Source organism: Condylura cristata, unplaced genomic scaffold (assembly GCF_000260355.1).
Source record: "Condylura cristata isolate star-nosed mole 26May11 unplaced genomic scaffold, ConCri1.0 scaffold00040, whole genome shotgun sequence".
In the NCBI taxonomy this organism is placed as follows: Eukaryota; Metazoa; Chordata; class Mammalia; order Eulipotyphla; family Talpidae; genus Condylura; species Condylura cristata.
The window spans coordinates 3,621,547-3,633,110 of record NW_004567141.1 but is presented as its reverse complement, the minus strand read 5'-3'; the positions used below and the strand labels follow the sequence as shown (position 1 = coordinate 3,633,110).

The 11,564-nt window shown below is 45.5% G+C and overlaps 1 protein-coding gene across 1 annotated transcript; it reads left to right on the top strand.

Moving 5' to 3' along the window:
* Positions 1 to 601: 601 nt before the first annotated feature.
* On the top strand, positions 602 to 5,171 carry LOC101634731 (chromosome unknown open reading frame, human C1orf189). Its single transcript, XM_004693634.2, has 4 exons — positions 602 to 634; positions 972 to 1,012; positions 3,066 to 3,195; positions 4,927 to 5,171. Exons 1-4 carry the CDS (start codon positions 602 to 604, stop codon positions 5,026 to 5,028), a joined length of 306 nt encoding a protein of 101 aa, XP_004693691.1. The 3' UTR covers positions 5,029 to 5,171.
* The last annotated feature ends 6,393 nt before the right edge of the window (positions 5,172 to 11,564 follow it).

The window sequence follows — 11,564 nt, the reverse complement described above, 5'->3', positions numbered from 1 at the left end:
TGTGAGGACTTGCCGTTCCACTTTTAACCCCATACTGTTAAGAATACACTGAAGAGGAAATATTCTATGTATCTGTCATAACCCCCTCCTTGTTAAGGATGCTATGGGTCAGTGTGAAGGAACAGTCAAACCATTGTACTGGTCTAACTTTATAAATTATTTAATAAAATGAACAAGTAAGAAATAAAGCATATGATCATCCTTTACATTACCCTTTTAATAAAAAGTAAAAAACATGCTATGGTGTTTGCACTTTCCTAACATGGTAGGTCATGAGCATTTTCCTGTAAGGAATTAGTAGGATTGTGGACACCCTGAACCTAGGACCATACAGATACTCCTTGAGACTCTTCACAGAAGACAGGCTGAAATTAGGAGTATGGTCCTTGCTCATAGACTTGTCTATATCACCAATAGAAGGCTGGAGAACCAGGATTCCCTTCCAGTCTCCAGGGCAACAGGCCAAGTGACCAATCAACAACTAAATCTGCAGTCATTGTTGGAGGTGTAAACGTTGCTATGACTACTAAAGCCTCAATTACTGAACTAAACAGGAGAGCCTGTTCACTCTCTGAGAATCCTATCAAGCAAGTCTGTAGACATGTCTATGGAGAAGATATCAAAAGTTGAAGAGGTATGCAGATTTGGAAGGAGGTGGCTGGGTTGGAGGAATTTCCCTTAATGGGGTTTCCAGATCAATTTACCAGAGTAAACTTCCCCGAGAGAGGCCTTCAGTGTAATAGGATATTAACAGAAATGGGATACTATAGTACACAGGCATTCAAATAATTGTTCCATACCACCCCCTGCATGTTTTCTCTGATTAATCTTAAAAGGAGTAGAGCTTTATCTCCCACAATCTCTAGGAAATTGGTCACTCAAAAGAGAAGACATGTATCTCACACTAGCACAGGGGTCTGGGATGAGGAACTGAAGCTCAAGCAGATCAACAGAGCTCCCTTTCCTTGCAGAGCTTACGAAAGACCCTGGGACTTAAGAAGATGATTAACAGGTAATCTCTGCTCCTATCTGCTTCCCTGACCCTTCAGCATGGCCTTTTCACCTTCCTGTCCTGGAACCACCTCTCAACTTGAATGCATCTTGCTAGGAGAGCATCAGGAAAGAAAACATAAAGAAAGGGCAGAAACAGACCAGCCTAGTGCGTACTAGGTCAGGCTGTGTAGACAATGGTTTTCACTGGCTCTTGCTTTCTATTCTGAGAGGAAATTGGAGCTAGTTTTTTGTTGCTTCCTTTTTAGAATTCAAGAATTTGTTGCCTAGCATTGTACTAATCATTCAGTAAGTGTACAATAAATATTTACTGAATGAATGAGAAGACTCAAAGCAATTTTACTTTATATCTCCTTCACCTGGGAAGCTTGTTAAGAAAATATGCTCAGATTTTAACCCAGAAGATTCTGACTAGAGTGTTCTGGGATTGGGTAAGTTGTCTGTATTTAAGGTTTCACAGGTTATCCAGATCTAGCAAGGATGTGAGGTAACAAGAATGCATAGAATTTTAGTAGGAGTCAAGACATGCAGCATTTTTACAAAGGCAATTTACTGAAGTGTATCAAAATTTTAAATTTATATATCCTTTGAACAGGCAACTTCTAGGCATTTACCTAACATAATACACCTGCAAAATGTACAAGAGTATTCATGATAGCATTGTTTACAAAATTTCAAAATCTAAAAAAAACCTAGCTGGTTAAATGGTGATACAGAAATACTAAGCAATCTTTTAAACAGACAAAGAAAATCTCTCTATGCTGGTGTGAACCATCCAGGTTGGTAACTGCTAATGTAAATGAATGGTTTCTTGTTAAAAGTGTATGTGTGTGATTAATATACATATATGTATTACTTACTGATACATGATAGAAAATTTTCCTGGACAGACACAAAAATTACAACTGATGAAAGTGGGAGAAAGAAGAATGAAGCTTTTATTTTTTTTACATAAACTTTATTATTACTTATTTATGCATACAAGAACTGGGTTGTGGGCCAGTTGTGTGAAGGTGATAAGAAAATTCCCAAAGACAGAGTGGAGAGCAGAGTAGGTATATCTACTGAAATACCACTGCTGAGAGCAGCTGTGAGCAAGACAAGAGAGGTCAGCTGCACCCTGTGGGTTATCTCCCTGGGCAGGGATCAAACTCATGTTGCAGTGGCTGGCGATAGCTAGATAGCACTGAGATTTTAAACCCTGTGCTACCAAGGAGGCCCCTGAAGCTTTCACTTTTAACTCAATACATTTCTATATGGATATATTTTCTAGTTGTGTAAAAAAATTTGTTTTCTCTAAAAGCTCAACACAAGGCCCTCCCTGGTGGCACAACAGGTTAAAGTGCTGCACTATGAAACTATCTGCAGCCACTGGAGCACAAACTTGATCCCCAGCCAGGGATGTGACCCACATGGCGTGGCAGACCTCTCCTGACCCACCTGCTGCTCCCCTCCACAGGTGTTTTTGTAGATCTGCCTGTTCTGCTCCCTACTCTTTCTCTGGTGAATCATCACACACGCACACACACACGCGCGTGCACATATACACATACACACCGCACCTCTGGCCTGTACCCTAGTTCTCGTGTGCATAAATAAAATTTTTTAAAAAGTCAACATAGGTTATCTGAGCACAGTATATTGATGTGATCGTATACATACATAGCTATATACACACACACACATATCATTTCATCTATCAAAACAGAATGTGTTTAGCCAGGGTTGAGAATCACTGATATTATGGAAGGGATTAATTCTGAGATTGGGTTTGATATTTAAGTCTGCCACCAAGAGTGACCTGGGGCAACACATCTAAACTTTCCATTTCTTTGTATGATGTAAAACTAACATTTATGATACATGGTTTTATCAAGTTTAAGTGATATATTTAATATATAATATATATAAGTTCTAAATTAATTTGTTACCTTTTCAAAGAGTTTGTAGTCTGACACTGTCCTAAAGCTTTTGGTGATGAAGAGCCTCACTAATGAGATTTTGTCTCTGCTCCTAAACAACCCATTCAACCCCTATCTCTATACCTGGGGCAGGTGGCAAATTTTACATACTCGGTGTCTGTGGCAAATGATGCTGAACCAGAGGAGAAACCTATATGGCACCCTAAGGATGCAGCGCACCATGGAACAAGAGATGGCTCTGGCCAACAAACAACTCCTGATGGTGAGTTCTAGCAAGGGCAACCTGAAGTCTCCACACCGTGCCTGTGCCAAGCCCACTGGCATTCCCAGGCTCTTAGTCTCTGTCATTATTCTCTTATTTCATTTGCCTCTGAGGTCTTCACCATCACACCAGAGCAATCGCTCCTTTTTTTTTTTTTTTTTAAGATTCATTTATGGGACCTCTCTGGTAGCTCAAGGGTTAAAGCACAGCACTGTGCTGCAATCCCCAGCCTCTGCAGCATGAGTTCAACGCCAGCCAGGGAGGTGACCCACATGGTGAGGCAGACATCTCCTGTCTTGCCTGCTGCTCTCCTGAGCGGTGTACTTCAGTTAGTCTACCTGTTCTGCTCCCCAATCTGTCTCTGGTGAATCCTCTCATCCCCTGTCCCACACTTCTGGACTGTACCCTAGTTCTTGAATGCATAGAAGAACTGGGGTGTAGGCCAGAGGTGTGAGAGGATTCCCCAGAGAGTGGGGAGCAGAATGGGTGGATCTACTGAGATACACTGCTGGAAGAGCAGCAGGTGAGACAGGAGAGGTCTGCTGCACACGTGGATTAGCAGCTGCCTGGCTGGGGGTAGAACTCAGTACATACAGCATGGCAGGGCTGAGACTTAACCCCTATGCCAGCAGGGAGGCCCCAGAGCCAGAGCTCTTTAACTCCACATACCAATGCTGTTTTTCTTTAAGCGATTCTTTGTATCCAGCAGCATATGGCACATTATAAAATGTGTTCCAGTTCTTGTTCCTCTTGGTAAAACTCAAAACTGCCACTTAGTGCCCAGCACCTGCCTCTCAGAACTTCTCTCTTGCTCTGGCATCCCCAACTGCTGTTAGGTCACCACCACAGCACTTTGTCTCCTAGGTGCCTAGTTAAATTCCTGATTCATAATGTTACAGGACAGGGAGGGGGCACCTCTGAACCCCCAAACCTGCCCGCTCTAAACAGGTAATGCCACCCACCGAATTAAGACAAAATATAAAGCCCTCTAAAGGAAAGGCACTTTAACACAAGTAGTGTAGTGTGCAATACAGAAAAGACAAAGAATACAGCTTCTAGTCAAGCACCCAAAGTTACCCATCCCCTCATGGGTAAAAGTCCAGCCAAACAGGGTTGACCCCAAAGCAAGGCCTGAAAGCCCACCACAAAGTATAAAGCACCTTCTGGCTTATACTTTGGGACCCATAGAAAAGGGTCAGAAATGGTCAGACAAGTCTGGGAGGAAAAGAGCAAAATCAAATCAAGATAAATGCTGCCATAGTCAACCTCCCCACAGGTCTGTCACCCACATCTGTTTCATCCAGTCCAGGGCCAAGAAACAAGAGGCGCTTCTTCACATCTCTCTGCTCCATGTGCCTCCCTCAGGGTCTCCTTCTGGCTCCATCCTGCTTCTTTCCTCCTAAGTCTTCTCTCTAGATTTTTCTCCTCGCTGCTCAGCTCCACCCTCCTTTGGGTGGGGCAGGGAACCTGGAACCTCCCCACCTTTTCCTGGGGACCACCCTGTTAAAATAGTATGCTTTCAGCAAATTTTCACTTACTGAACATCATGGGGAAGATGCAGCATAGGCTTCCTTTCCAATGGTTTATTGTCTAAACTATTAACTATGGTTCAGCTAAATCCAGGTCCAAGAGAACAAGTGTGATAGGAAAGCATCCAGGGAGAGAAAGGGGGTGTGGGCGGGAAGGGTAAGCAGTGAGCAAATATCACACTCTATACTGCCCTCCCACCAGGTCCGTCAAGCTGCCCTGCACCAGCTGTTTGAAAAGGAGACTCGGCAATACCAGCAGGAACTCAATCAGATGGGCAAAGCTTTTTATGTGGAGAGACTCTAATGGCCTCCGGAATACTGTTCTTCCATTCTCACCATGCCTGTAAACTAGCCTTCTTGAACCTCAACCACCTCGAACTTCTTCCCCAAAGACACCTAAATCTGTTTCTGCTCAGTACTTAAAAAAGTGCTTCCACTCACCTCTCTTTTATATCTGCCCCTGTTGCTTTTGCAAAAAAAAAAAAAAAAAAAAAAAATCTATGAAAAAGTAGTAAAAGCAAGAGTGACGCCTTGTGGTCAGAATGAGACACACCATGGCTGTATTGGGGAGTAGCAGGGCTGATGAGGTGGATAATACGACAGTAGAGAACCCTGGTTTGGTTTAACAAATGAATAAAGCTAGCTCATGAAAGTTTAAACTTATACCATGGGCTCATCCTTTCAACCCCAAATCTTGATTTGTTTGGAAAGGGCTTATTCACAGCTGCCATCATCTTTTTTTTTTTTTAAGATTTATTTATTTATGCATACAGAACTGGGGTACAGGCCAGAGGTGCAGATGCAGTAAGAGGATTCACCAGAGACAGAGTGGGGAGCACACAGGAGACTGATGAAGTACACTGCTAAAGGAAGCAATGGGTGGGTCAGGAGAGGTCTGCCACGCCATGTGGGTCACCTCCCGGGCTGGGGATTGAACTCGTGCTGAAACAGCTGCAGCCAACTTCGTAGTGCTGCGCTTTAACCCGCTGCGCCACCAGGGAGGGCCTCTGCCATAATGTTAACATAGTCTAAGATGCCATAATGTTAACATAGCTGGATGTTGCTCACTACCTCTCAGAATTCACTTCCATTGATCTTGTCACAGACTTGCACAAGTAGCTCGAATGTGGCTATTAATGTAGAGGCACTGTGGTGTCTGAGTATCAAGATTTTGAATTTGCCAGTTATTGTAAAACCATGGACAAGTCTCTTTCCTCTAGGGGCTAAATTCCCACCTCTATAAAATGAATACTCCAAACTGAAATGTCAAGCTGGTTATAGAGCAGGTGATATTTATAGTAGACTGAAAAGATTCCAACTTTTGTTCAACCCAAAGGTGTTCAAAAATCAGAAAAATACCAATACATACTGTAGGTCACAGAAATCTTGTAAGATCCCCTTTACCTGCACATGTACTTCCCAAGCAAGAGAGACAACCATTTTGCAAGAACACATCACTACCTGCTGGTATAATCACCATTAATCATTCTTTTTCCTCTTCCCTCACCTTACCAACTGCAACCTCACTGATCTTTTCCTGCCCTCAGTCCCAAGTGGTCTGTTGCCATCCAGCCTTCAATATACATTTCATCTCAGCAGTCACACCTGTTCCTTCCTCCTTTCCCTGCACACATTTCCCTTGTGAGGACTGTGGAGAGGTATCAGGGTATAGAGAGGAGAGCACTGGCCCTGTCCCTGGACTTGGGGGTGGGTTCAAAGTTGATCTTTACTTCTTAGTGTGTAACTGTATGTGAGTCACTTTTCTGAGCCTTAATTTCCTGTTGGATGGGGTAACATCTGATAGTACCCATCTCATAGGATCATTAAGGATTAAATAGGATAAAGTATATAGAGAACAAGCTCAGTACTTCACACAGTTGGGTATCCCCCTTTTCTCTCTCAGGACTGACCCCTGTGACCCAGAACTTTCACAGGTCCCTTGCTTGTCTCCTTCATCTGGCCTTTTTGTATAGCTCAAAGCGGGCTTTCTTCATCCTGTGCCTGTCCCCTCTGCCCTGTATCTCCATTCACCTAGTCCCCATGGGTCCTGCTTCCCAAGACCTCTACTCTAAACTCTAGTCAATAGGTGTTTATGAGTTTTTACACCAAATAAGACATGAAGTTTATAAGCTGGCGGGGAGGCTGACACTGAACAGTGACGACAGGGAAGATGGAGAGTTTTATAGGAGAGAGAGCCCCACATACACAGTCCTACTGGATCCACAAATCCGAGGTTGAGTCTCCTGATCCTCCTGCCTGTCCCTGCCCTCTAATCCCCACAGGCCCATCTCACCTTCACTTCATCATCCTCTCTCATATAGGCTGCCCAGCTACCCCCTGCTGCGTAGACAGGTGCAGGAGAGTCTGGTGTTAGAACAGACTTTGACCTGCCAGATCTGGGTTTGAATCCTGGTTCCGTCACTTCTACTGTGGTTACTGTGTGGCCTTGAGCAAGTTGCTTTAACTTTCTAGTCTTTCATACATAAAATGGATATAAAAACCTGCCTCTTGGGCCTCCCTGATGGTGCAGGGGTAAAAGTCAATGCCATCAAGCTATCACCAGCCAAAGCAGCATGAGTTCGTTCCACAGCCAGCCAGGGAGGGGACCCACATGGCAAAACAGACCTCTTCTGTCTGCCCCTCTGCTCCCCTTAGTAGGGAATTTCAGTAGATCCATCTGTTTTGCTCCCCATTCTTTCTCTGGTGAATCCTCTCACTTCCCCCATACCTCTAGCCTACACCCCAGCTCTTGTATACAAAAATAAATAAATCTTAAAAAAAGAAAACACTACCTCATTGGATTGCTGTGGGGATTAAATAAAAGCATTGAAGAGAGTGGCATATGATGGCAAATAAATGGTAAATAAATGGTAACCCACAATGATGACGACCTGTCTTATGATGCAGATTTTATTTCTTTATTATCTGACTGCCCCAGACCACACCCTCCCTCTTTTCCCCTTTCCTCCATTCATTTGGTCACACAGAACACCCCAAAGCCTCTATCTTGATCCTTGACCTTGGCCTTTCTCCCCAGGGCTTATCATTGCCAGGCTGGCTCCAGTATTGGCAGGCTGGTCCTCTACAGAGCCCTCTCCTCTGAATCTCTCTGCCTACTCTGTCAGCTCTCATTACATCAACTGAGTAGTTCACTCCATTCTACCATCTAGCCCTTTTCTGACTGTGGCTGGTGTCTTCCCCAGCTCCTCTGGTTCAGCAGGGCTCAGTCTTTTTTGAAAGGACTGCATACGAGATGCTTTCAAGAAGGTTAAAAAGCTTTCATCAGAGGCCATCTGATGCTTTTTTCTCTTTAGTTATGCTATCTAGCCAAAGCCACCTCTTAAAACAGCTGCTCCTCCCCTACATCAATATTCCCCTCTGTTCACAGCCCCAAACACCAAAGCTCTTGCAATTTTTGCTAGTCACTTTCCCAGCCTCTGATTGTCCAGTATAGTAAAGGTTCCCAAAGAAGAGACTAGAATTTGGGGATAAAGATGGTCCTACCCACAGTCACTACAGCACGGGTTTAATCCCCAGAGAGGGACCTGACCCACAAAGCGCAGCAGAACTCTCTGACTCAACTGCTGCTCCCCTCAGCAGTGTATTTCAGTCAATCTGTGTGTTCTGCTCCCCACTTTGTCTCTGGTGAATCCTCTCACCCCCCCCCACACCTCTGACCTATATGCCAGTTCTTGTATGAATAAATAAATCTTTAAAGAAATTAAAAAGTAAAAATCACACATAAACCCCCGCTGAGAATCACAAAGGAACAAGGACATGAGACAATGCCACAGGTACTGACCCTGGGGCTCCTGCGCCCATTTGTTAGCCTTCCCCAGGGAGGCAAGAGCCATACATAGGAATTGATTAGGACTTGGGACAAGCTATCGATCTCAATCAAGGACATCCATGGTGCTGGGATATGTTTTGGGGGAGGGGAAGAGGTGTCTAGACTAATGAGAACAAGGACAAATGGAACAGGCCTAGGGGCTGAAACCAAGCATTCTCCTCCCTCCTCCACACTTCACCCAAGCCCCCCACCCTCCAGTGCAGCTATAACTTGGGCTCCTTTCTGCCACAGCAGAGCAAAGCATCTGCCTGCCCCATGGCATTCAACAGACCTGATTCCCTTCAGAAGAAAACTTTCCCAGAAAGGAACCAAGCTGGACCCCTGTGAGGGAAGAACCTGAGAGACTCCTGAGGACCCCAGGCTGCTTCCTGGCAGAAGGAATTTTCTTCCTTCACCCTTGATCTGTCTCTCCACCAGGGGAGAGCATAAGATTTCTCCTCTAGAGGCCGGGCTGAAGCCTGCCAGTGAGACATGCTGCTCTTCTCTTTTGGAGATCCAAGGGCAACTTCAAGAAGAATGCCTGGAAGACACAGGTGCGTGAGAAGATAGTGGGTGGTGGAAAGAAGTAGCCAAGATTTTGGAAATTTCTCATGATTCTTTATCTGTAGCACTAAAAGCAACAGGGGTCCAGAATGGTGCCCACTGAAAGGCCCTCACCAGTCGTGTGGGGTGATCTGGAAATGTCAGTTCTGCTGGAAGGGTAAAGCAGCACGTACCAGCCGCCCAGCTCCGCGCCCAGAAACCCCTGGGCCCCCCTAGAAGGGCACTGGCAGGCAGGTGGCAGAGCTGCAGAGGAGCCGCTGTCGCTGCTGATCCTCCAGACACCGTGGCCGTGACATCAGGGCACAAGCTCGGAGTGGGAGCTTTGAGAAGGGTAGGCGCCGGATATGGAGTCCTACCAGATTTTCTCCTGGTTTAGGTCAACATGATGTGGCAAAGGCCGAGCGCTGGTAGGAGAGTTGCTAAGGCAGGGAGGGCACGAAGGGCAGGTGAACCAGGCCAGCTGCCTAGAGAAGGTGAAAAGCTGGGATCAGTGCCCTTCTCCAAGGACACGATCCTCCACCTAGCCACGCTCGGTGCCTGCTGTCTCTGTCCTTCCTTTGCAGCGAGGAGGAAGGCTCCACCATCAAGTTCTCCTGTTTGCTTCTGTGTGATATGTTTGATATTGGGTTGTTTAATTAGGAATCAACTAAATGTCAGACATATTCTTACGGCAGCAGGCAATCTGGCAACACAATCTTCTTCGACCTCTGCGGCTCCTGTCTTTTTCAAAGAACCTCTTCTCTTCAGGGCCCCCTGGGAAGACCAGTGAAACCACAAGGAGTTCAGTCTCAGATTGGAGGGCTAGCGGAAGGGAGCTGAAACTCTGAGTATCAAATCTTCCTATTTTTTCCCCTTATACTAGAAGGGATATATCTGCCTCCTAACCTTATATTTTCTCTTTATTCAATCCAACCTCCAACTTACCTCCCCACCTTTTCCCTTCTCCCCCACACCTCATTAGCCACTATTCCTGTTCCTGGGATTGTCTTGCTCCCTAGGGGTCTTTGGGTTCTCTACTTCCTTCAGGAGTCAGCTGATGGTATGTCTGTCCCTACTGACTGGAAAGTCTCAAGAGTGGACTCCACCTTTGCCTTCCACCCTGGCTGGTGTCTTGACATAACAATGACACTACCCATCTATCCCTGACATAATGAGCAATAAGAACCATTTATATTACTCCCTGTTATCTCTGGTCACCTTGAACAGTGCCTACCTCTCCTCTGGCATATTTGCAAATCATATGGTGCCAGTGTACTGGGATCAATTGCCACCTGTCAGTAACAAGGTTCCAAACAGAAGAATGGACAAGCCTGGAATGAAGTCAGGGAGAACAGAGCCTGTGATGATGAAGAAGAGTGTGTGAAGAGTGTGTGAAGTGTGGGTTGGGGAGGGTTTAGGAGGGAACAGAGGGTGAAGGGAAGAGCAAAGAGCAGCACAGACCTTAGTCTGTGTGGGTAACAAATTTTTATTTAAAGGTCACTCTGAAGAAACAGAGGGTACAATCCCATCTGGATTATCCCAACGTTACCCTGCTTTAATCCCCCATCCTACTTTGGAACTCTGGGGTGACTTTCCAAATTCCAACCTTAATCTCTGAGTGTATCCTTTGGGCTCTTAGGGAGCGAGGGAATATCTCCTTGCCAATTAAAGACTCTCAAAATAGCACAGTAATTTGATCTGGGGATTGGGGGAATTGTCAAGGATCATGAGTGACCTCCCCTCTTCACTTGCTCAGGCTCCCTGAATACTAGGAATCTAAAAGTAAGCTCAACCAGTGGAGTTTGATCAGGATCCAGGTCCAGGGTGGGGGTAAGGAAGAAGTTCAAGGGCAACTAGAATCCTCTGGGTGAAAACTACTATTCTAGAAATGCCAAAGTGCCCTTCTCTATTAGATTGTTCTCCCCTCTCCTCTTCTAGCTCTTTTAAAACACCCACAGAGAGCTGCCCAGAGTAAGTGGAAAGTTTCAGATCAGAGAGAGCAACTCCCATCCCCCACTTTCCATTGTCTAAAATCAGCCTCAGCTGTTCCCAAATTTTTCTTTGCTAATGATGTCAGACTATCAAAGTGTCTCATCCTGTGATCCCCAAGAGAATGATGATGGGATGGAAGGAGCTGGAAAGTCCATATTAGGAACAAGAGGTGGAGCCACGATCAGAGATAAAGGTTCAAGTCTGGAGAAGCCCTAGCCACCCAGTCAACAGCCCCTCTTTGTTGTGCCATCCTCTCCAGTTCTCTAGAGTTCACAGGTGAGTTCACCAACAGCCACTGCTGATGATGGAGGCCATTAAGAAAAAGATGCAGATGCTGAAGTTGGACAAGGAGAATGCTCTGGACCGGGCAGAACAAGCAGAAGCTGAGCAGAAGCAGGCAGAAGAAAGAAGTAAACAGGTAAGGACTGGCATTGATCTCCCTCACCTGCTGGAACAATAGGTGGCGGAGAGTTCTC

Coding starts and splice junctions, on each gene's coding strand:
- LOC101634731 (XM_004693634.2), top strand. CDS start 602: ATGTCTATGGAGAAGATATCAAAAGTTGAAGAG. Junction 1,013..3,065: donor CTTAAGAAGATGATTAACAG/GTAATCTCTGCT, acceptor TACCTGGGGCAG/GTGGCAAATTTTACATACTC. Junction 3,196..4,926: donor CCAACAAACAACTCCTGATG/GTGAGTTCTAGC, acceptor CCCTCCCACCAG/GTCCGTCAAGCTGCCCTGCA.